Below are 24,312 nucleotides of genomic sequence, written 5' to 3'. Positions count from 1 at the left end.
TGTGTGTGTATGTGTGTGTGTATGTGTGTGTGTGTGTCTGTGTGTGTGTGTGTGTGTCTGTGTATATATATGTATGTCTGTGTGTGTGTGTGTGGGCGTATGTGTGTATGTGTGTATATATGTGTGTATGTATATGTGTGTGTGTCTGTGTGTGTGTGTGTGTGCGCGCGCGTGTGTGTGTGTGTGTGTGTTTCTCTGTGTGTGTGTGTGTGTATGTGTGTGTGTGTGTGTGTGTGACGGGGCTGGACTTTGTTCTCAGTCATATCAACACTTTGAGTTAATCAGAAACACAATCATTTCCAGCAGAGAGCCTCCTCTGAGCTGTTGCTGCTGTCTGAAGTCATTGATCCTGACATATATCTCTTAAAGGTGGAAGTTCTGGGAAGATAATTAATTCATTTTTTAATTTTTTAAAAATTTTTTTAAAAGGCAGCCATGATCAGCCGTAACTTCAAGAATGTGATTGTTGTCTCTGTCGGGTTTCTGTCTCTGTTCACGGCTTACGGAGGCCTGCAGAGCCTACAGGTAAGCAGACGACTCTAATACATCATTATTTAAGCCCTTAAATGTCATTAAAAAAAAAAATTTAATTATGATTAAATGTGCATTAAAAATACTGAGGAGTTGAAGTTAGCAGAATGGGGATTAAAGAAGTTCATTTATGGGCTGATACATGCAGGTAGAAAGCTAATTAACCCTTAGATACTGCTTATATCTCTTTATATAATAGAGCAGAAAGAGTGTATTCTTCAGTTCTTAAACATTATATATTGGTCCAACATTACATCATTTCAATTAATAACATTAAATGTGAATAAACAGTATTTTTGTAAGGTGGTTTTTGGGTTAAAGACTCAACAAAAATTCATATCAGCTGCACAAAAATGTTGAATTATTTCCATTTTTGTATATTCTGGGTCTCATTAAGATAAGTCATCACATTTCTGGCTCAATTGACTTTTTTTTTAAGGTGTTTTTTTCCCCTTCTTTTAACCTTCCTGTCGTCCTCCCGGGTCAAATTGACCCCGTCTGTTTTGACTGTTCCTTCTTTCCTCCCTTACTTCCTTCTGTCCTTCCTTCCTCCATCCCCCTTTCTTCCCTCCTTCTTTCCTTTTCTCCTTCCTTTCCTTCCTTCCTCCCTTCCTTCTTTCCTCCCTCCCTCCTTCTCTCTTTCTTTCCTCTGTCCTTCTTTCCTTCCTTCCTCTTTTCCTGTCTCCCTCCCCTCCTTCCTCCTTCCTCCCTCCCTTCCTTCCTTCCCTCCTTCCTTCCTTCCTCCCTCCTTTCCTTCCTTCCTTCTTTGCTCCCTCCTTTCCTTCCTTCTTCCTTTCTCCCTCTTCCCTCCTTCATTTCCTTCATTCTTCCTTCCTCCCTTCCTTCCTCCCTCCCTCCCTCCTTTCCTTCCTTCCTTGACTCGAGGACAACAGGAGGGTTAAATATAAAACTGGGTCAAATTAGACCCTGAACAGTATGTAAGGGGTTAAGGGAATAAAAAAGTATTATTTGTGCCATTATTTAGTTGTAGAAATGATTTTGTAACTAAACTAATGATGCAATCAGCTCATAATGACACATGGATTTCCTCCACATGATAGTAGATTGACTAATTAAAGTATTGGTATCAGTATTACAGTATAAAGATTGGATCAGATGTGTGTGTGTGTGTGTGTGTGTGTGTGTGTGTGTGTGTGTGTTAGATTTTCTACAGTTTCTTTGATAATTAGATGAGAATTCATCCTTTTCCTTTCTCCCTCCTTCTCTCTTTCCTCTTTTCCTTCTTTCCTTCCTTCCTCCCTTCCCTTTTTCTTCTGTCCGTCTTTCCTTCCTTCCTCCCTTCCTCTTTTCCTCCCTCCGTCCTACTTTCCTTCCTTCCTTATTTCCTCCGTCCTTCCTTCCTTCCTTTCCTTCCTCCCTTCCTTTCCTTCCACCCTTCCTTCATTCCTTTCCTCCCTTCCTCCCTCCCTTCTATCCTCCCTCCCTCCTCCCTTCCTTCCGTCTGTCCTTCCTCCCTCCTTCTCTCTTTCTTTCCTTCCCTCCTTCCCTCATTCCTTCCTTCCTTCCTTCCTTCTGTCCTTCCGTCCTTCTTTCCTCCCTTCCTCCTATCCTTACTTGACCTGAGGACAATATCAACAAAACATACATACATACATAAAAAAGTGTTGTAAATCCTATCTTTTCCTTCCTTCCTTCCTCTTTTCCTTCCTCCCTCCCTCCCTCCCTCCCACCCTCCCTCCCTCCCTCCCTCCCTCCTGTGTTATATTTTCTAAAGTTTCTTTGGGAATTAGATGAGAATTCCTCCTTAACTGCAGAATATAAAGAGTAGAATAAAGAGCTAGAGAGAAATCATCCAAACATTGAAGCTTTTCTTTCAGTGGTGGATATAAATCATTTTACATGAGGGGAGGAAGAGGATTTGGCAGGATGACATCATGAGGTGTCGGTTGGACATACTCGGGTCAATAAAAAAAAAAGATGTGAAGCGTGTTAAGTAAATTAATTTATTTCAAGATGAGGAATAAGGAAGGGAGGGAGGAAGGAAGGAAAGGAGGGAGGGAGGGAGGGAGGGAGGAAAGAAGGAAGGAAGGAGAGAAGGAAGGAAGGGAGGAGAGAAGGAAGGAAGGAAGGAAAGGAGGGAGGGAGGAAAGGAGGGAGGGAGGGAGGGAGGAGAGAAGGAAGGAACGAAGGAAAGGAGGGAGGAAAGAAGGAAGGGGGAAGGTAGGAGGGAGGAAAGAAAGAGAAGGAGGGAGGGAGGAAAGAAGGAAGGAGGGAGGGAAGGGAAGGAAGGAAAGAAGGAGGGAGGGAGGGAGGAAGGAAGGAAGAAAAGGGGATGGAGGAAGGAAGAAGGAAGGGGAGGGAGGGAGGAAGGAAAGAAGGAGGGAGGGAGGAAGGAAGGACAGAAGGAAGGAAGAAAAGGGGATGGCGGAAGGAAGGGAGGGAAGAAGGAAGGAAGGGAGGGAAGAAGGGAGGAGAGGAAAGAAGGACAGGACGGATGAAAGAAGGAAGGAAGGAAAGAAGGTAGGAGGGAGGAAAGAAAGAAGGAGGGAGGGAGGAAAGAAGGAGAGAGGGAGGGAGGAAGGAAGGAAGGACAGAAGGAAGGCAGAAAAGGGGATGGAAGAAGGAAGGAATCATGGTCGCACCACATGACTTTTTTTAAGGCCAGTGCCAATTAATCTTTTAAACCCACTAAAATCACTTAATTTCACATTTATAATATGAACTTTCAGGTAAACAACATTCTGAATGTTTGAACTACTTCATTAGATATGCTTGTTTTTATTATTCTACAATTGAGTTGTTGCACATCCTTATACGTCATTGACCCACTCATGAAAGAATATATTACTTGGTGACAGAAAATAGTAAATTACTGAGTTACAAAGTGTGTCATTGTACTGAAATGTGTATAAATAGAAATAGAGTCATGTCAGTCTTCATTCCCAGCAGTTTGTTTATGTCTCTTTCTCATCCTCCTCTTCACCTTCCCTCGTTTCATGTTTGTTGTCCTCTGTTTTTTTACACAGTTGGTCTCGTTTGTTCCCTCTTTTCATTTTTTATCAGAAGCACAAACAAGCTGCATTTACCTATAGTCAAGATCTTTGTTTAACCTTCCTGTCGTCCTCCCGGGTCAAATTGACCCCGTCTGTTTTGACTGTTCCTTCTTTCCTTCCTTCCGTCCTTCCTTCCGTCTGTCCTTCCTCCCTCCTTCTCTCTTTCGTTCCTTCCTCTCTCTTTCCTACCTTCCTGCCTTCCTCCCTCCCTCATTCTTTCCTTCATTCACTCCTTCCTTCCTTTCCTTCCTCCCTTCCTCTTTTCCTTTCTCCCTCCCTCCCTCCTTCCTTCTTTCCTCCGTCCTTCCTTCCTTTCCTTCTTCCCTCCTTTCCTTCCTTCCCTTTCTCCCTTCCTTCCTCCCTCCTTTGCTTCCTTCCTTCCTTCCCTCCTTCCTTCCTCCCTCCTTTCCCTCTATCCTTCCCTCCTTCCTTCCTCCCTCCTTTCGTTCCTTCTTCCTCCCTTCCTTCCTCATTCCTCCCTTCTTCCTCCCCTCCATCCTCCATTCCTCCCTCTCTTCCTTCCTCCCTCCTTTCGTTCCTTCTTCCTCCCTTCCTTCCTCATTCCTCCCTTCTTCCTCCCTTCCATCCTCCCTTCCTCCCTCCCTTCCTTCCTTCTTCCTCCCTTCCTTCCTTGACTCGAGGACAACAGGAGGGTTAAAGAACATAAACGTAACGCTTAAGTATTTTCATTACTTATTTAACTGACCTTCCCTGAGCCATCATCATCCTCCTCCTCATCATCATCATCCTTTCCGTCCCCACAGAGCAGCCTGAATGCAGAGGATGGGATGGGCGTGGCGTCTCTGAGCGTCATCTATGCCTCCATCATCATCTCCTCCATGTTCCTGCCTCCCATCATGATCAAAAACCTGGGCTGTAAATGGACCATCGTTGCCGGCATGGCCTGCTACGTCTCCTACTCCTTTGGAAACCTTTACCCAGGATGGTAATTAACCCTGCTGTCGTCCTCCCGGGTCAAATCGACCCCATCTCTTTTGACTGTTCCTTCTTTCCTTCCTTCCTCCCCCTTTCTTTAATTTTTCCTTTGTTCTTCACCTCCTTCCCTCTTTCTTTGCTCCCTCCTCCTTCCATACTTCTTTCCTCCCTCACTTCCTTCCATCCTTCCTTCCTTCATCCTTTCCTTCCTCCCTTCCTTCTCTCCTTACTTTCTTCCTCTTTCCTTCCTTCCTCCCTCCCTCCTTTCCTCCCTCCCTTCCTCCTTTCCTTCCTTCCTTCCTTCCTTCCTTCCTTCCTTCCTTCCTTCCTTCCTTCCTTCCTTCTATCCTCCCTCCCTCCCTCCCTCCTTACTCCTTTCCTTTCCTTCCTTCCTTCTATCCTCCCTCATTACTCCTTTCCCTTCCTTCCTTCCTTCCTTCCTTCCTTCTGTCCTTCCATTCTTCTTTCCTCCCTTCGTCCTGTCCTTCCTTGACCTGAGGACAATATCAACAAAACATACATACATACATACATAAAAAAGTGTTGACAATCCCTATTAGTGTGAGCAGGTCTAGACTGTACTATTTAATTTCATTTAGAGAGACCCAACATTCCCCCAGGAGCAGCACTTGGTGACAGCGGCAAGGAAAAACTCCCTTTTTAAGGAAGGAAGAAACCTCAGGCAAAACCGGACTCTATGTGGACGAACATCTGCCTCGACCGGTTTGGGTCAAGGAAGATGGTCATCCACCTAATAAAAGGCAACCAAAGAAATATGCCAATCTTTCCAGGACGTCTAACCCAAAATAAGCCGTGTCCTACACAGTCTGTTCTTCACAAAAGAAGGAAAAAGTCAGCATCTGGTAGACAATAGCAACTAAGGAAAATAGAAACAGATTCTCAAGAGTCTTTTGGGTCAGTGACGCAACCATGACAAAACATTTACCCATCAGCACAAAATGTAAAAAAGAAAAAGTGCTGCTGAGCCTGATGGGAGTGTCATATAAACAAAAATTATGACGTGGATGAATTTTTAATGGGACATCTGAAAGTGCGAGATGAAATATCAGGGGATCACCAAAGTCATTAGGATTCATTGCATAGATCCATCAATGCCTGTAAAAAAAAAAACCTTAACTAAAGAAAAGTACCAAAGTCAGAAGGACCATGAATGTCTGTATATAACTTTAACTTTAAGGGAATCTGTCCAACAGATGATGAGATATTTCAGTCTGGACCAAAGTGGTACATCGACCAAATGACAAGCAATTTCTAGTAGAGTCCGAACACTAACATGGCTAAAAAAAAAAAGAATTAATGTGGAAGGTTTCTGTATTTTTTGGATTAAATATCTTTAGAAGGTTTACATGCAAACTCCTCAGACTGGATTTTGATTGATGGATTTGTGAGGGAGAATTATTGATGTTTGAGGACTTCGGACATGCAGGTCAGCCAACTAAAATAAGATTGATGAATGAAAATAAACTTAATTACATTGCAGTGATGTTCAGTCTTCATAGACCAAGCTGAAACCTGCAACTGTAAAACCTCAGAGAGACACTAGATTAAGAGCATTGAGAATCAAAACGCCTTTAAAACAGCAATAAGACCATGGGACACTAACTGATCATGGCCAGAAAAAATGATTTTCTCTTTGCTCTCTCTCTCTCTCTCTCTCTCTCTCTTTTACAGGTACACCCTCATCCCCACCTCCGTTATCCTGGGTTTGGGTGGTTCTCCTCTGTGGTCGGCTAAATGCACCTACTTGACCATCTCCGGTAACTTGCAGGCTCCCAAGGACGGCAAAAAGGGCTCGGATGTCATCAACCAATATTTCGGCATCTTCTTTTTCATCTTTCAGTCGTCTGCTGTGTGGGGGAACCTCATGTCGTCGCTCATCTTCGGACAGGACACCAATATAGGTAGGAACATGACCGAAACTGTGTAGCAGCATGGGGAAAACTGATAATCTGAACTACTGAATGCTGGTTTACTTCATTCATTATTCTAACGTAGGATTCACTTAAGTATCTGATGAATACCAGATATGCTCTCTTAAATAATAATAGAAATAGGGCCTGATTTACTAAAAGGTCTGCGTGTGTAATAACGTGTGCAAACTTGACATCACCCGCAAAAAATGTGCAAGCTGATCTACTAACGCAGTGCACAGAGGTTTGCATCTTTCAACTGTGCAAGATAGTACGCGCTGTTTATTTAGTACGTTTGCCATAATGAATGTAATATTAGTAGTTTACCGTAATGAATGTAATATGAGTCGTTTCAACCCCAGTGTGCAAATTACAGGGAGGAGAAAATGCTAACATGTTATCTAGCACACGCATTGTGATTTACCAAACCTGAAGGTAATGTTACTGACGCTAACTGTGTCTATAAATAATACCTTTGAAGGACAGGTATTAACCTGCTGTTACCATGGATACGAGGAGACGGAGACACAATGACAGAATACACACAGGACGGATGTTTTTCCACCTGTGTTAATATTTTGTGGTTTTACTAACATTGACTTCATCACTAATACTCTCCCATATGTGGGTTTCTCTGGTAATATTAGTTGTTGTTATAACTCAATATATTAGTTAACCTCTTCCACTAGAACCTGATCACATTTCATTCAGAGTTTGCAGCTTTCTGCTCGTCCAAACTCTTCATAAAGACACAAAACCCTCATTTAAATACTGCTGGCTGCACCTGTTGCACCTGTTTTCATTTACAGTTATTCTTAGTAGATCACCCGCAAAACGCACACAAACTAAACACACAATCTATTGCACTGTGCTAGTAATTTAGTACCCACTATTTGGGATCTTAGTAAATCAGGCCCATAGAGTCTTAACGTACTGTCACATTAACAAAGCTGTCTCGCATTTAGCCTCCAAAATGGGTGGGATGTCACAGTTCCTGGTAATAAAGAAGTGCACAGGTGGTGAGTCAGTTTATGGTCTGGTAAAGACTGTAATATTCTACAAAACAGGGTGGTGAAAACACGTGAAAAACAATCTCAATTTCCAAACACAGTGAGGTCAAATTACAAACAGAAGAGTGGGAGTGCTACCTGGAACTATTAAATCAATTGTAAAGAAGGTGCTCTTTGGCTAAGGGCTGGAACAACTTTGAAAATAGGAAGACACCAAGGCACTCCTCTTGGAAAAGATAAAATGCCTTTATTTTAAGGGCAGTACATGTTAAAAACTGACTTCTAATCGTTTCGGATAAGGAGCCTTCGTCAGTAAGTGAGCAATGAATCTGCAACAAGTCAGGTTAAAAAAAACAAGTGACATCCAACAGGTGTGGACAATCAACAATTAGCCAGTGGCAGACTCAGACAAAGGAAGCCAGAACTAGAGTTTGTCTGTAGCTGCCCACTGGCCCTAGCACTTAGGATGGGTTAAATGTAGAGACTGAATCTCATTGTACAGCGCTATGTGTGACAAATACAGTAAAGTACCCTAACCCTAACCAAATGGGTGTGTTGTGTAGACACTACAAGCCTGCAGATTGACTGACTTTGGAGATCTTGCGATTCAAAGTTCCCCTTTGGTTCAACTTTGACTTTGACCCCTTTTTTTTGTCCTATAGAGATTCCTACTCGCTTGGGGAGATACGAGGCCCCCTGCTGTTCACCTGTATTGTGTATTTAGTTGTTTGGTTGCCCTGTGTGGTTCTATGTCCTTAGTCACAGGCACTGACAGGAGAATTAACCTACAATGCACGGGGAGAAAAAGCAAACTCCACACAGATACCTAATCGGGTATTGAACCCAAGACCTTCTTGCTGTGGGGCAACAGTGCTAACTACCAAGCTACCATGCCAGTTAGGTGTAGACATGAGGAGTGGAATGGTAAGGGTCAGGGGTCGGGATGTGTCGGGTAACATGCCAGTACAGATGCCTACAGTCAGGCCTTTCCTCATGTCAACTGAAGAAGGCAGATGTTTGAATTAATCTGTTAGGTGAGGTTAAACACAAAATTATTCAAAAACTCGCAACATTTATTTGAAGACTAGACGAGTTGTTGACGTTGCTGATTCTAGCAGATGTTTGCTTCATACAGTTTCTTTTTTTTTATTGTGTTTTTGGGCTTTTATTTGACAGTACATGGCATAGAGGCCTACAGGAAACAGAGAGGTCTCAAAGGTTCCTCATCAGTCATTAATAAATCAGTGGTTAAGGGAAAGGTAGCAACACAAAAGAGTAAAACACCACAGATTACAAAAAGTGACAAAGTAAATCCTCCACATTGGTGTTTTTCCCATAAATGTGGCCATTGTAGCTCTATGGGTCATATTATAGATATCAGAGAGGACTTGTGCAAAACTGAGTAAATTAGGGTCAGCTGCTGTTATCTTCATGAATAAAGAAATGATATAAAATCAAAGGAATAGCATACATATGTAGGACAGAAGTGTATGTGAATGTTCATGTGGTTGACCTGCCACACAAAGGCATGCAACTAATCAGTCCAATAAACCAATACCCCCCCCCCCCGTCATATAGAAACCAAACTGCCCTTAGCTTCATAACTGATAGCCTATTGGTTTTATTCTATTGGTTAAAGATTCTGATTGTTGTTATTATGTGTGATTTCAGTTTGTTTTTGACTTCCTGTGCCTTTTCACGTGTTTCTACATCAACCTTCACCTTTCACACACACACACACACACACACACTGAAGGAACCCATCAGCGGGCAAGGTTTAACTGGCCTTTTTATGGGCCAGTTCAGTTTACAAGAGAATAAGAACGGGTGTGTGATAAAAGGTGATGATGACAAGTGCACAGTATATTATTTTATGGTGTACATGCTCTCCGGCTTATCAGCTCATGTGGTGACGACACACACATTGAGGTGCATTTCTGGGAAGGGCAACATGACAAAGCTATTTAATACATTTTTTATATTCTTCCTGGATTAAGATAACCTGTTTAGATTGAAGGTTATCTGTTGTAGTGAAGTTAAACTATACTATATTTAAGGTAATGATTGTTTTATCATAAACTCATTGTGTAAAAAGAAGAGAAACACTGAAGAGCTGGACATTCATGTGTTCTCATGAAAAAATAAATGTCCTAACACTTCATTGTCAAGTGGTTTACTCCAGAAATGACTTTAAAAGGAAACCTAAGTAAACCTAAATCTCACCCAAATTAAGATATTTTCAGTACCAACACTTTTTAACGGCACCCTCTAGGGATGGAGATCTAATGAATGTGACAACCAACACAGTTCTCCTCTAAATTTGATATGACATGAAAGTGGTATCATCATCCTTTAGAGCCTGTATATGTTTGAAGCATAGACTGTATATAAGAAATGGACGTAACATCCGTGACGTCACCTATTGGTTTGTGGACTGCTGCTCGGAAGCCAATAGTTTCGGATCTGAGCAGCGCCATCTTGAACATTTCCAGTGCATGCTGGGAAAAAACAGGGATTCTACTTATATGGGCATCAGGGGGAGCATGAGGCGCCCTCCTGAACCTGTGAACCAATCAACCTGTCAATCACGACGTAGCCACGCCCTAATGCATACCCTGCTTTATCGTCACATATAAAATCAGGGAGGCCAAAATGTCCCAAATGAACATCATACTGCATTGAAGAAGGCTTTAAACTAGCGATTGAGACCATAAACACATTTTGAAAACGTTTACTGAGGTTAGAAATCAAGTGAGAAGTTGGTGAATTCTCCATTGACTTGTATAGAGACGGAAGTCCTTTTGACACCAAAAAGGTCGCCCCTGGTGGCCTTTTGATAGAATGCAGTTTTAAGTTACTTCTGCGTTGGCCTCATTGCAGAGGACTGGAACTCCCCGCCTGGTTTGAAGCCACATAGAGTAGAAATAAAAAGCATTTCCATCATGATTAAAAAACTTTCTTTAATTTTTCCTAAGTGAGTTTGTATTAATCCAAGTTAATCATTTTGTTTTTAATTGTCTTTTTCTGACAGCTAACATCCCAGAGGAGCAGCTGAAGCACTGTGGAGCGGCTGACTGCGGCCTCGTCATCAACACCACCGGCACCGCCCCCACCAGACCGGCACAGGAACTAGTGTGGACACTCGTTGGATGCTACATCGGTAAATCATTGGTTTCCTGTGGCTTTTCCTGTTGATTTCACAGCAGGGGTAAACCATGGATGTATAAAGAGAGCTGGATACACCATTAGAGGCGGAGCTCTGTTCATTCCTATGAAAGTTATTCAGGAATGCATGCAAGCGCCCAGGAAGAGTGCCAGGCTTTGACGCCAATTTGACAAAACAGCCAAACTGTGTAATTACAACAAGATGCAAGTGGGCCCAAAAATACTCATACATTGTGAAAGAAACATTTTTCTGAGTATGACAAACCACAAAATGATTAATTTTACTATCAGCATTTGATCTGTTTGATCAGATCACATTTCAAAAGTGCAGAAGAGCCCCATGATTAATAGTTTTATCCTCATTCAAGTTAGCTCGAGCCGGCCTGGTCTGCTGAGTTCGCTAGTACGCTGCCTTGTGGGCCCAATAATACAGAGGTAAAATGGAAGAAGAAGGACATTATATGGCTTGACGCACCATTGAGCAGCTTTCATAGGAACGAACAGGGCCCTGCGTGTGTTTGTGTGTTTATTACTGTCTATTTTTAAAATGTTTATATGCAGGCGCAGCACAGCAAATTTCCTTGTACTTCTTGTGCAATGACAATAAAGTCTATTCGTCTTTGTCTAGCGCTATATACACTTCTTTTTATACACTCATGGGTGTACCAAGCCAAATGCTGTAAAAAAAAAATTGCCCAATGTTGCTTCCTGATCATTGGGCCCATGGAGCATGCTGGATAACTTCCAGTTTAGCTTCCTGCTAACTTGAATGGGGGATAAAACATTTGTTTTCTAAATGTTATCAGAGCAAATGGATCGAATTCTTGGGTTGTGACGCTAAAAGAAGTGTATCACCAATTTTACAGCTGCTCCTTCTCAAATGATTGTGTGCAGGTAAAATGCCCGGCACACTTCTTGCAGGCTTCAAGTAAAAAAGCTTGCATGTAAAGCTAAATGGGTACATTTCTGATCAATTATCAGGGTTGAAATAATCAGATAAACCAGTTGCACATCAGTGTGTTGCACTTTTTCAGCTATCTAAATGCTTTCCATCCTCTGTGTGTTGTAGGTGTGGGTGTGCTAGCCATGATCATTGTGGCAGTGTTTCTGGACAATATTGACCAGGAGCATACTCGCGAGTTTCGTGGGAACCGGGAGCCGTTCTGCCACACGTTCCTAGCCACATTCAGACTGCTGAAGGACTGGAGGTTGCTGACCCTCATCCCCCTCACCATGTACAGTGGCTTCGAGCAGAGCTTCCTCTCCGGGGAGTACACAAAGGTGAGGGGATCTTCAGATGTGAAATGAGCTGCCATCATATATCTAAGACACTGATCAGACACTGGTGTTTGTTAATGTGACGGGTTGTCACGCCTTTTATTAGGCATGAGATAAGATAAGATAAGATATTCCTTTATAAGTTCCATGACGTGGACATGTACAGCATTAAACAAGTAATAGGGGACAATAGGACAATAGGAAATATAGTAATAATTTAACAGAGGACGCATAAAAATAGCAACAGTATAAACCAGAGGAATATTGGTATTGCACAATCACAGTGATACCTAATGATACTCACCTGAGTGAAATACTGATAAATTTTCTCGACATACAGAGACTGATCTGACATCTCTTCAATATAAAATTTGCTCATTCTTAATGTTTCATAGTGTATTTAACTGATTTATTGTACTGAACATATAAGAGAATGAATGGCGGTCAAACACTCAACAAAAATGTCTATTAGAAGCATAAAAATGTTTTTAATATTCCCATTTTTGGATATTTTAAGTTACGTCAGGAAGGGCCTTCAAATTTCTGGCTAAAAGCAAAAAGTTTTATGTTTTTTTCTCTTCTTCTCTCAGATATAAACTGGGTCAAATTAGACCCTGACTAGTACGTAAGGGTTAAAAACCTTCTTGCTGCATTTCCTTGCAGAACTATGTGACGTGTGCGTTGGGGATCCACTATGTCGGCTTTGTGATGATGTGTTTTGGAGCTTCCAATTCGCTTTGCTCTTTTCTCTTTGGGAGACTTGCAAGGTACAGTGGGAGAGCTCCACTCATCTGCCTAGGTAAAATCTCTCTTAAATTAAGTTTGTTTTTTAACCTTTTTAATAAACCACCCACTTCCATCTAATTGTTGAATTTGTCCATTTTCAGCTGCACTGTCCAACTTCGGCTGTATCATTGCTCTGCTGTACTGGCGGCCTGATCCTGACCAGCTGCCGGTCTTTTTTGTATTTCCTGCTCTGTGGGGCATGTCAGACGCTATCTGGCAAACTCAAACCAATGGTAAGAAACTGATGTGCAGTGTGGATGTCTAATGCAGGACGTTGAGTTTTTTTGTTCCTGTAAATTCATGATATGTACAAGATTAAGCCATTCTTAGTGGCTCTATTTCAGTAGCTGCAAGATGCCACAACTCCAAGATTGAGATATTTCCCTGAATTATTCACAATGTCTGATCTGCTGGGAAACATGAATGTTCTTAGAAGATTTCGTGTTAGTTTAGTCCATTTCAGTGTGGACCAAAGTGTTGGCTCAGCTCACCAACCATCCCTAGAGCCTCACCGTTAGCATGGCTTAAAATTAACCTTCAATCATACAAGGTCCACTTACTATCTTACTCCAGAGCTTTAATTAGCATCAGTCTTCATCAGTGAATGGAGTTGTTAGGAGCCAACAGAACTATCTCCGAAACAACTGAGCCAACACCTATTTTATCATGAAAACAGATTTGGCTGAACGTTCTGGAAATGCCTGGGAAAAGATACGATCAGATCAGATCAGATAAGATACTTTATTGTCAAAATTACAACAAAAGTTATCTCAAGACACTTTTCACGTAGAGCAGGTTACGATACTAGTACCAATCCAAGTACCCTTAAAGTGATATCGATACCAATTGAGTACCTCATTCGATGCCCATAACAGACGTGTAGTGTAGCAACACATCACATGCAACATTAAATCGAAGACAAAACACTTGTGTTGATTGGCTGTGAGCAAGTTCATACAAATAGTCATATTTTCTAGCTCTAGAGTAGGTCTAGACTGTACTCTTTAATTTAATTCAAAGAGACCCATTGATTGCATTCCCCCATGAGCAGCACTTGGAAAAACTCCCCTTTAACAGGAAGAAACCTCAAGCAGGACCGAACTGTATTTGGGCGACAATCTGCCTTGACCGGTTGGGGTAGAGAGAGAGAGAGCGGGAGGGAGAGAGGGAGGGAGAGAGAGACAGAGATAGAGAGAGAGAGAGAGAGAGAGAGAGAGAGAGAGAGAGAGAGACAGAGATAGAGAGAGAGATAGAGAGAGAGAGAGAGAGAGAGAGAGACAGAGATAGAGAGAGAGATAGAGAGAGAGAGAGAGAGAGAGAGAGAGAGAGGGAGAGAGAGACAGAGATAGAGAGAGAGATAGAGAGAGAGAGAGAGAGAGAGAGAGAGAGAGAGAGAGAGAGGGAGGGAGAGAGAGACAGAGATAGAGAGAGAGATAGAGAGAGAGAGAGAGAGAGAGAGGCACAGTAACAACAACAATGATAGTAATGGGAGTATGACATAATAATAATAACAGCATAGATCTTATTTGCTCTGCTTGTCAGTGGACATTCAGTTAAGATCATTTTGGTCAAGGACTCTGGAGTCTATTTCCACAACTATTGATCATTGAAACTCTATTTCAAGGTATAAACTCAACTACTGGATTTACCAAGATGTTTCCAATGGCAGACAAGAAATATCCAAGCAAAATTTGCAGATTGCCTTGAAATGTATTTGGCACATTTATACTCCCCAGAAGATTAACCTTTTTTTCATTTTGGACATACCATAATCACTAATATTTCATTTAATACATCCCCACTTTAGTATTGTAGAATGCAAGAAAAACTGCAGACTTTTGGTGGCTAACGATGATTATGAAATAATATAATAACTGGACATAAAACTAATTATTATGGTTGAACATAATTTGTCTTGGTGATGTTTTGTCTGCTTTCTGTCCTACAGCTATTTATGGCATCCTGTTCCCCAGGGAGAAAGAGGCAGCGTTTGCGAACTACCGTATGTGGGAGTCTCTTGGTTTTGTCATCGCCTTCGCCTACAGCACCTTCTTGTGCCTGGAGTATAAACTGTACATCCTTCTAGCAGTTCTGGTGCTGACCATGGTCACCTATCCCATAGTGGAGTACCATGAATATAAGAATCCTACGCCGCCCATTGAGGAGGGGGCTTACACATCACACAAAGGACAGATAGATGAGGACAATATCATAAGCCAGACACAACTATAAACACTACATGTCAAGTGTTTTAAAAAAATGTTTATTATTGACCCTGGTCTGGCCGTTATCTGCCGAAAATCAGGTGTCTGATGCTGATGCCACTTTGTTGAAAAATACTTGATAATGCCACACTGAATAAACTCAAAGATATGTGATGAGAACAATGGAGGGATATTAAAGGGGCAGTCAGAAGCTTGTCTACGTGCTTTGACAGGTAACACTGACTTTATTATTATTTTTTTATTGCAGCCTTCCCCTGAAATCCCTTGTGGATTAGTGACCTCTCATGTGGTGGGTTTTTATCCACCCGTTTTTTATGCACAATTTAACATTTTGCACATGAAAAACTTTTGAAAAAAATATTTGGCTGACATGGAAAAGTTCATGTAAAGATAAAAGATATAAAGATAAAAGCAAAATTCAAGGAAGACAGATGATGATCAGTCATTTCCACATAAAGATAAAGGACATTTTTACAAGATAAAAACATAAAATCATAAAAAGAGAAGCCTGTGTTTACGGACATTAAGTTTTCTGACTGGAGCGCTTTATAATTATGTCTTTAATTACTACACCATCTTCTTCTCTGATGGTTTTGTGGCACCTGACTGGAAAATTTGCTGCAGCATGTGTTCATCTTGACAAACCCAACTCATTATATTCACATAATGGATTGGAAAACCACAACACAAAATACTATGTTTACACTATAAATTAAATGATCTGATCTCGTTTTCTATGGTAGGTTATCTCGGACGAGCCCCCAAAAATGTTACGATCTCAAGAGTGTTTAAAGGATGGGGGGAGTAACAATTGAGATAATCTGGGAAAAACTATTGGATGACTGAAATATAAATATAAATACAAAACCAATAGTTTATTGACTACTTAACCTTTGTGTTGTCCTCCCGGGTCAAATTGACCCCGTTTGTTTTGCCTGTTCCTTCCTTCCTTCCTTCCTTCTGTCCATCCTTCCTCCCTCCCTCCTTTTCTCTTTCTTTCCTCCCCCCTACCTTCCTCCCTTCCTTCTTTCCTCTGTCCTCTTTTTCCTTCCTTCCTCCCTTCCTCTTTTCCTTTCTCCCTCCCTCCCTCTTTCCTACTTTCCTCCCTACCTCCTACCTTCCTTTCCTTCTTTCTTTCCTCCATCCTTCCTCCCTTCCTTTTTTCCTTTCTTCCCTTCCTTCCTCCCTCCCTCCTTCCTTCCTCCCTCCTTTCCTTTCTCATTCCCTCCTTCCTTCCTTCCTTCTTCTACCCTTCCTTTCTTCCCTGACTCAAGGACAACAGGAGGATTAAAGAAGTTAAGTTTTTGTTAAGTTTTTGTATGTATTTGTCCATATTTTACTGTATAAGTTTTTATGTTGTATGTCTTGCAATAGGAGGGCCACCCAACAATAACTTATGAGTTTTATTGGCTCCTCCTGCACATTTCTCTTTTGTTAGTTATTGTTTTCTTTTCCTAATCTCACAAAATTCTGCTTGTATTATTTTTTTCTTTTATGTGCAATAAATCAAATGTAAATCTAAATCTAAAGAAGGGATTGGCAACTCAATTACAATTAACAGAAAGCGAGCTTCACCAAGAAACAAAAACAAGAAACCTATCTAGTTGTTAACTGAAAAGTGAAAGTTATCCATTAACAAGAAGCACTATCTGAACTCAACCATAAGAACACAAACGGGTGACTCACTGGTACCAGCTACACCTCTCCTTGGAGCTTTTATACAGATTTTCCTAAGGCACAAAGCAGTATTGTTTCATATATTTTTTATAAATGTTGCTCTACTGTAACCAACATACTGAAATGATATTGTATATGTAAATCTTTAAAGTTGAAAACTGCAGAATTAAACACATTTCCAAGATAGACGTGTTGAAGTCTTGTGTTGTAAAATGATTTATATACTGGTGTCTCATCATGCCAATCTGTCCAAAACTACTCTACTCAGAACTACTGTACTCTTAGCTAGACTACAATTTCACTCCATTTGAATTTTTTTTTGTTCTTGTCCATTGTTAAACTTCTTCTGTGTCTTTTTATCCCATAGAAAAGCTCTGGGAAACAGCTGTGTGCTGCTCTTTAATGGAGATGGGCCAGATATACTTTTGCCAGACCAACCAGTTAACAGTTAATCTAGTTATCAGTTTACATAGAGACACCACAAATATTGCACACATCCACAAACATTGCACACATCCACAAATATTGCACACATCTCTTGATAAATACATGAAGTAAAAAATAAAATACAGTGCATTGCAATGAGTTTTTAAAATGATTGACTTTGCAGTAGGGGACTCTGTATCATCTGCTGAGGGCAAGAGCTCAAACTCTGTATGGAGGACATGTGATGGGTCAATCAGGATCCTCTGAGCTTGCCTAAGAACAGACTGCTCATATATGGACTGAAGGGGTTGGTATTCACTCCTTCCCATTACCTTCATAGCGGTGTGGACCAGGCAGCTAGTTTATTTTTTTGTTGCCATACCATGCTGACATCCCATACCTAAATAAGCTTTCTAATACAGCCTGATAAAATAAAAAAATGATCCTGTGGTTCACGCCGTACACTCTGAGTCTACGTAAGAAATACAACCTCTGCTGTAGACAAGAGCATACATTGTCAACATGGACCTTCCAGCTGAAGGTGTCATCCAAGTGAATGCCAAGATACTTATGGCGCTTTTCCACTACACCGTTCCAGCACGACTCGCCTCGACTCGCCTCGGTTCTTTTTGCGTTTCCACTAGGGAAAGTACCTGGTACCTGGTCCTTTTTTAGTACCTGCTCTGGTGAGGTTCCAAGCGAGCCGAGCCGGTACTAAAATGTGACGTCGACACACTGCTGGCCGCTGATTGGTAGTTGTCGCTGGAAGCGTCATGAGCCGTCCCACACAAGAATTAAACCCGGCATTTTTAAATACTTGCAGCAGCGTTACAACCATAGTTACAGCCATACGGCTCAATTTTCTTGCTTTGTGTGAGACAAAAAGCCACATACAGCAGCAAGTACACCACTGCCTCAATGTCCTCCATTGTTTATGTTTTGTGTCGCGTATAAAACGAAGTCACAGCAGTTTCGCGGAGCCGTGCTATGACGACCCCGCCCACGTTGAGTAGGTACTTTTTTGTAATGGAAAAGGAACCGTGCCGAGTCGAGGCGAGGCGAGGCGAGGCGAGGCGAGGCAAGTCGTGCTGAAACTGTGTAGTGGAAAAGCGCCATTATATGAACAGACTTGATTAATAAGTGTGTCATGTCCCCACTGATCTTGGATCCAGAACCATCTCTTTAGTTTTAACCACATTTAAAACAAGATGGTTTGCATCACACCACTGCACAAAGTTTTCTATTTCAGAGAAATAGGCTGATGTTTTGTGTCTTTGTGGACAGGGTACTGCTGCTCTCCAGTGGCCACCCGCAGTATTGCAGCATTCACAACAATGATGAGGACTAACTGGAATTGTTTGGCAAAGATACACCTGGTTGACTGCTCAAACTTTTCTTTTTTCCCCAAAAAACACCAAATTCACAATACAGAAATACAACAATTGTGATATGATTTTTTTTTTTAAGTTTTAAGTTGGCAGAGGAGTCCACTGAGTCCACACATCAGTTCAAAGAAAATGTACTTCTGTTATTGATTGATTGACAGCAAATGGAAAAAGAAAAGGTAAAGGATTGTTAACCAACATACAGCATTTCTTTATTCTTTTACCTATGATAGAAATAAGCTCAGGCTAAATATAGACTGTGTAGGATGATGAACACATTAACAAAAAAAAAAAGAATTTCCAGCTGTGGAAAGTAACTAAATACATTGACTCAAGCACTGTACTTAAGAACAATTGAGTATTTCAATTTGTTGACACTATGCTTCCATAATTTTATAATTTATACTCGATTACATTTATTTGACAGCTTTAGATATCTATCAGATCAATATTTTACAGATAAAACCATTTGATCAGTTTGTTATATATGTATTTTTTTTTATAGATTATTCTACAGTATATGATAGAAAAATTTAATACAAGACTGAGGCAAAGACCAAGTTCAAAAGTCAAGTTACTTTTAATTCTTGCAAGAAGGAGCAGATCGAAAATACACAACCATCCACGATGGGTCATATAGAAAAATGCTCGCCAGGGCAGTCCTGATGAGTGAGATTTATACTAAACAAAGGAAACAAATCATTCTTGTCCACCACGTTATCAGGGCACCAGGTGCTGGGCTGTTTCTTCTCTGTACCCTCCCGTTCCTTCTCTCCGCGACCTTCACATTCTCTTAGTCAAAACAGTTCACAAACACAGGCTTGGAAATCTACTGCTTCTTTAACCTTTTAGCTTCGTGGCCTCTACTCCACACTTGTGGAATGCAAGGTATAATGCACACACTTTTAATCATGTACTATAGTCATAAAAATAGTCACGCTAACCATTCTACTACATATTCTAATATAAAAGTACAATCAATGGATATAAGACATTAGTATAATTGGTTATAGGAACATAAAATGAATAAGACATTTGTATTTTCCCATCAGTATAACATGTTAACAGTAGCTCCAGAAAATGAAAATAACAACAATTTTATTTATTATGTAAAGCTTCAGATTGTTCACACATCCAAACAGTAAAGTCTGTTCAATGATTTTAATGTTTAGATTCACTTCATCCACACAGTTAGTTTAACCCAGGATGTCACCTATGTACATGAACATTTATTTATAAATTTGTGAATATGATCAAGGTTGTCCTGCTTTTATCTCTGTTTAAGAAACAACAACACATAATTACTTCAATTCAGACATGAAACTAATATTTAGAACAAAGAGAAGTTTACATTTTCTGCAGATGTCAGTGAAGGTTAAAAACATCCTCACGAACAGTGATGGCCTCCAAAGATAAATCAACAACAACAACACACAGGAAGAAGTGACATCCGAAGAAAATGAATATGTCAACAAAACATACATAAAGTTAAAAAAAAGTGTTGACAATCCCTATTAGCATGACAGCTAATCTCTGTGCAGTTCAGAAACATGGAGACAAAAATATGGAGAATTACAACACAGAATCTGACACATGTCTGAATTTTGTCTATTTCAGTTTACACAACTCAGCTGGAGCTCCATAATAAAGACAAAGTCCAGCATAGAGAGGCTGAGTGAATGTGGTCTGGACTCTGTGGAGGAGAGTCATGGTTTCAGAGACGCTGTAGAAGGACAGAATACCTGCTCTGTGATCCAGGTACACTCCGACTCTGGAGGAACGAGGACCTGAGACGGAAGTTTGAATGTTGTTGAACCAAAATTCATAACCATTAGAGGGACAATATAGCATCCAAGATTTGGCATTGTGTCCAAACCCACATTCATTTGAGTCTCCTGCTCTGCTGATATTTTTGTATGCAACTGCTACACCGACTGCTCCTGTCCCTCTCCAGTCCACCTCCCAGTAACAACGTCCAGTCAGACCCTCTCTACTCAGGACCTGACGCCATACAGTGAATCTGTCTGGGTGACTAAAGTAAGACTGTTGTTGTCTCATTGCTTCGGCTTTTCTGTTCCCCTCAGATAATAACAGATATGAGTATGCTGTTATTGGATCCAGAGTGATTTTACATGAATATTTTAAGAACTCAGCTTTGGTCTTGGGCCCTGCTTGTGGCAGTAAAACATCCACTTCAGTCCTTGTCAGTGAGATGTTTGTCCATTCCTCCCTCAGGATGTCCTGTAGTTTATCTCTGAGCTGTGAAACAGCTGCTGTCACATCCTCAAAGTATCTCAGAGGATGGATATTGATGCTGGGTGAGTCTGTAGGTTCACTGAGTTGTGACACTGAGGGGTAGTTGTGTAGAAACTGGTTGTGATCCTCTGTGTGTGAGAGCTGCTTCAGTTCAGCGTCTTTCCTCTTCAGCTCAGTGATCTCCTGCTGCAGCTTCTCCTGAAGCTCTTTGACTCGACTCACTTCTGTTTGCTGCTGGGATCTGATCTGCTGCTTCACATCAGAGCTTCTTTTACGGATGTGACAGATCAGCTCAGTGAAAATCTTCTCACTGTCCCTCACTACATTATTAGCAGAGCGATTGACTGCCACCACCTCCTGTTGAAGCAGCTTCACATCTTTCTCTCTGTTCTGGATTCTCTGCTGGATGTTTAGTCGACTCACCTCGAGCTCTCTCTGCCTCTGAGTCCTTTCTGCTGCAGCTGAGACTGTGTCGTGGCCTTTATGTTCATCCACAGAGCAGAGATAACAGATACTCTGCTGATCCGTGCAACAGAACATCTTCATCACCTCATCATGACGGGAGCAGATGTTCTCCTGGAGCTTCTTGGAGGGCTCCACCAGCTTGTGTTTTTTAAGTTGACCAACAGTGTTGTGAGGCTGGAGGTGATTTTCACAGTAAGAGATCAGGCACTGCAGACAGGACTTGAAGGCTTTCAGCTTCCTCCCAGTGCAGACATCACAGGCCACATCTTCAGGTCCAGCATAGCAGTGATCAGCAGGAGCAGCTTGGAGTCCAGTCTTCTTTAGCTGCTCCACTAAAGCTGCTAACATGGTGTTTTTCTTCAGGACAGGCCTCGGTGTGAAGGTCTGTCTGCACTGAGGGCAGCTGTAGATATTCCTCTGATGCTCCTCATCCCAGAATCCTTTAATACAGCTCATGCAGTAGCTGTGTCCACAGGGAATAGCCACCGGATCCTTCAGTAGATCCAGACAGATTGAACAACAAAAGGTTTCTTGGTCAAGCTCAACTCCTTTCTGCGCCATTTCAGCTCTCAGTGGAAATGACTGTCCGAGTTTCACTTTCTGAGAAGTGAAACGTGTGAGCTCTGATCTGAACAACATGTGGCTCAATAGTAAAAGCAGCCTGATAACTCTGTACTGCATGACATGTTGGTTAAACACATCTTCCAACTGTAGATCTGAAGGGGAGGAAAAAGGAAATATGAGCTCAGAGTGGAGATTGTTGTCCTTGAGAGCAAGAAAAAAAGGGAGGAGTTATCAAGCACTGATTCATTCCAGTAGTAGGAGCAGTTTTAAAGGGATACTGGCTGTGTTGCACCCTCAAAATGAACTGAAAGAAAGATGTGTCGCTGTGGGCTTGACCACTGGGGCTTGTGGATGAAGTTAAGTGTTTTGACACTTAGCATCCACACAGCATATTCTTCTTCACTTGAACCCTCAGAGCCTGCATGAGGAATCTGAGTCTTTGTTCTCAGTTTTTGTGTGTTGTTCTTTCCTTTTTTTATGGTCTTTATTTTGTTCTTTCAGGTGTAACAAGGTACAACAATCAACATGGTATGGACAAGGTAATAGAGGATTTCTGGGTAAGGTTCTCTCCCTACCTTCTCCATCCAGGAGTTTCAAAACATACATTGGACTGTTTGTTCCTCTTCTTTCCTTGATCTCAGAGGAGATCTTCCTTCCTGATTATTATTATGATAATTACAGTTTGATTGTACATTTCTAAATCAATTTATAAAGTGATGAGAACTAAATATTTATGATGAAGGAAAATCTGCTTGTGTTTAAGAAACAGCAGACACAAATACATCAATACAAACATGAAACTATTTTCCACCATTGGTTGTCAGTTTTCCTGGTCATAGGTTATCAGTCTATGATGACCCTCTAGACTGGCAATGGTGCAACATGGCCTTTGCTAGGCACCATTATTTCTGAGTCAGCTTAGCCGATAAAATAAAAATAACATGGCTTTTCTTTAACTTTCATCACCTACTAATTCACACTAACTTCATATTATTCCTACCACATGGTGAAGTGTACCTGGTAAAAGCTTCACCCTCCTCATATTGCATTTCCTTGGTATTTGTGGTTTTGCTGATCTATGCAGTATTTGATTATGCAGTGTACAGTGTTGCTTACACAAAGAATCACTCAGTGTCATATTGCTTATACATCAAATCAACTAATATCAGACCAAACTGACACCAACATTTCCAACAATAGCCGACATGGATAAAAACACACAGGAAAAAAGTGACATTTAGAGGAAACTGAAAATATCAACGAAACATGCAAAAAGTAAAAGACGTGTTGACTATTGCTATTAGCTTGACAGCTGATCTCTGTGTAGGTCAGAAACAAGGATAAGAATTACAACACAGAATCTGACACATCAAGTCTGAAATGACTTCTGTCTATTTGAGTTGACAAAACTCAGCTGTGGCTCCATAATAAAGACAAAGCCCAGCATAAGTGAATGTGGTCTGGACTCTGTGGAGGAGAGTCATGGTTTCAGAGATGCTGTAGAAGGACAGAATACCTGCTCTGTGATCCAGGTACACTCCGACTCTGGAGGAACGAGGATCGGAGACAGGAGTGTGAATATTGTTGAACCAAAAATTATAAATGTTAGTGTGACAATTTAACATCCAAGATTTGGCATTAAATCCAAATCTACATTCTCTTGAGTCTCCCCCTCTGCTGATATTCTTGTATGCGACTGCGACACAAACTGCTCTCCCTCTCCAGTCCACCTCCCAGTTACAACGTCCAGTCAGACTCTCTCTACTCAGGACCTGATACCAATCAATGAATCTGTCTGGGTGACAAGAGTAAAACTGTTGTTGTCTCATTGCTTCGGCTTTTCTGTTCCCCTCAGATAATAACAGATATGTGTTGGCTGTGTTTGGATCCAGAGTGATTTCACATGAATATTGTAAGAACTCAGCTCTGGTCTTGGGCTCTGGTTCTGATGGTAAAACCTCCATTTCAGTCTCTGTCACTGAGATGTTTGTCCATTCGTCCCTCAGGATGTCCTGTAGTTTATCTTTGAGCTCTGACACAGTTGCTGTCACATCCTCAAAGTATCTCAGAGGATGGATATCGATGCTGGATGAGTCTGTAGGTTCACTGAGTTGTGACACTGAGGGGTAGTTGTGTAGAAGCTGGTTGTGATCCTCTGTGTGTGAGAGCTGCTTCAGTTCAGCGTCTTTCCTCTTCAGCTCAGTGACTTCCTTCTGCAGCTTCTCCTGAAGCTCTTTGACTCGACTCACTTCAGTTTCCTGCTGGGATCTGATCTGCTGCTACGCATCAGAGCTTCTTTTCCGGATGAGACGGATCAGCTCAGTGAAGATCTTCTCACTGTCCTCCACTGCTTTATCAGCAGAGAGACTGACAGCCTCCACCTCCTGTTGAAGCAGCTTCACATCTTTCTCTCTGTCCTGGATTCTCTGCTGGATGTTCTGTTGACTCACCTCGAGCTCTCTCTGCCTCTCAGTCCTTTCTGCTGCAGCTGAGACTGTGTCGTGGCCTTTATGTTCATCCACAGAGCAGAGATAACAGATACTCTGCTGATCAGTGCGGCAGAACATCTTCATCACCTCATCATGACGAGAGCAGATGTTCTCCTGGAGTAAGTAAGGTTTTTGTTGTAGCTGTCAAAGGCTTATCCTACGTAACTGGAAGAG

At 41.5% G+C, this 24,312-nt stretch overlaps 2 protein-coding genes and 1 pseudogene across 2 annotated transcripts; 1 reads left to right on the top strand and 2 right to left on the bottom strand.

The window, feature by feature from the left end:
- The first annotated feature begins 298 nt into the window (after positions 1 to 298).
- unc93a (unc-93 homolog A) lies at positions 299 to 16,739 on the top strand. The gene is made up of 8 exons (XM_062436816.1): positions 299 to 525; positions 4,310 to 4,491; positions 6,174 to 6,403; positions 10,454 to 10,582; positions 11,657 to 11,868; positions 12,529 to 12,664; positions 12,753 to 12,884; positions 14,600 to 16,739. The coding sequence occupies exons 1-8, from the start codon at positions 436 to 438 to the stop codon at positions 14,881 to 14,883; spliced, it is 1,395 nt and encodes a 464-aa protein (XP_062292800.1). The 5' UTR covers positions 299 to 435; the 3' UTR covers positions 14,884 to 16,739.
- A 3,162-nt stretch (positions 16,740 to 19,901) lies between these two features.
- Positions 19,902 to 21,646, bottom strand: LOC133997241 (tripartite motif-containing protein 16-like). Its single transcript, XM_062436814.1, has one exon. It carries the CDS (start codon positions 21,644 to 21,646, stop codon positions 19,973 to 19,975), a length of 1,674 nt encoding a protein of 557 aa, XP_062292798.1. The 3' UTR covers positions 19,902 to 19,972.
- A 1,303-nt stretch (positions 21,647 to 22,949) lies between these two features.
- On the bottom strand, positions 22,950 to 24,093 carry LOC133998004 (tripartite motif-containing protein 16-like; annotated as a pseudogene).
- Between the last annotated feature and the right edge of the window lie 219 nt (positions 24,094 to 24,312).

The sequence above is a fragment of the Scomber scombrus genome, chromosome 17, assembly GCF_963691925.1.
Source record: "Scomber scombrus chromosome 17, fScoSco1.1, whole genome shotgun sequence".
Taxonomy (NCBI): Eukaryota; Metazoa; Chordata; class Actinopteri; order Scombriformes; family Scombridae; genus Scomber; species Scomber scombrus.
Note: the sequence above shows the minus strand (reverse complement) of the source record. Positions and strands in the feature narration are given on the sequence as shown.

Bases quoted from the DNA above. Each gene is read 5' to 3' on its own strand.
- unc93a (XM_062436816.1), top strand. From the start codon at position 436: ATGATCAGCCGTAACTTCAAGAATGTGATTGTTGTCTCTGTCGGGTTT. The intron at 526-4,309 runs GTAAGCAGACGA...CCGTCCCCACAG, and splicing joins GAGGCCTGCAGAGCCTACAG to AGCAGCCTGAATGCAGAGGA. The intron at 12,885-14,599 runs GTAAGAAACTGA...TCTGTCCTACAG, and splicing joins CTGGCAAACTCAAACCAATG to CTATTTATGGCATCCTGTTC.
- LOC133997241 (XM_062436814.1), bottom strand. From the start codon at position 21,646: ATGGCGCAGAAAGGAGTTGAGCTTGACCAAGAAACCTTTTGTTGTTCA.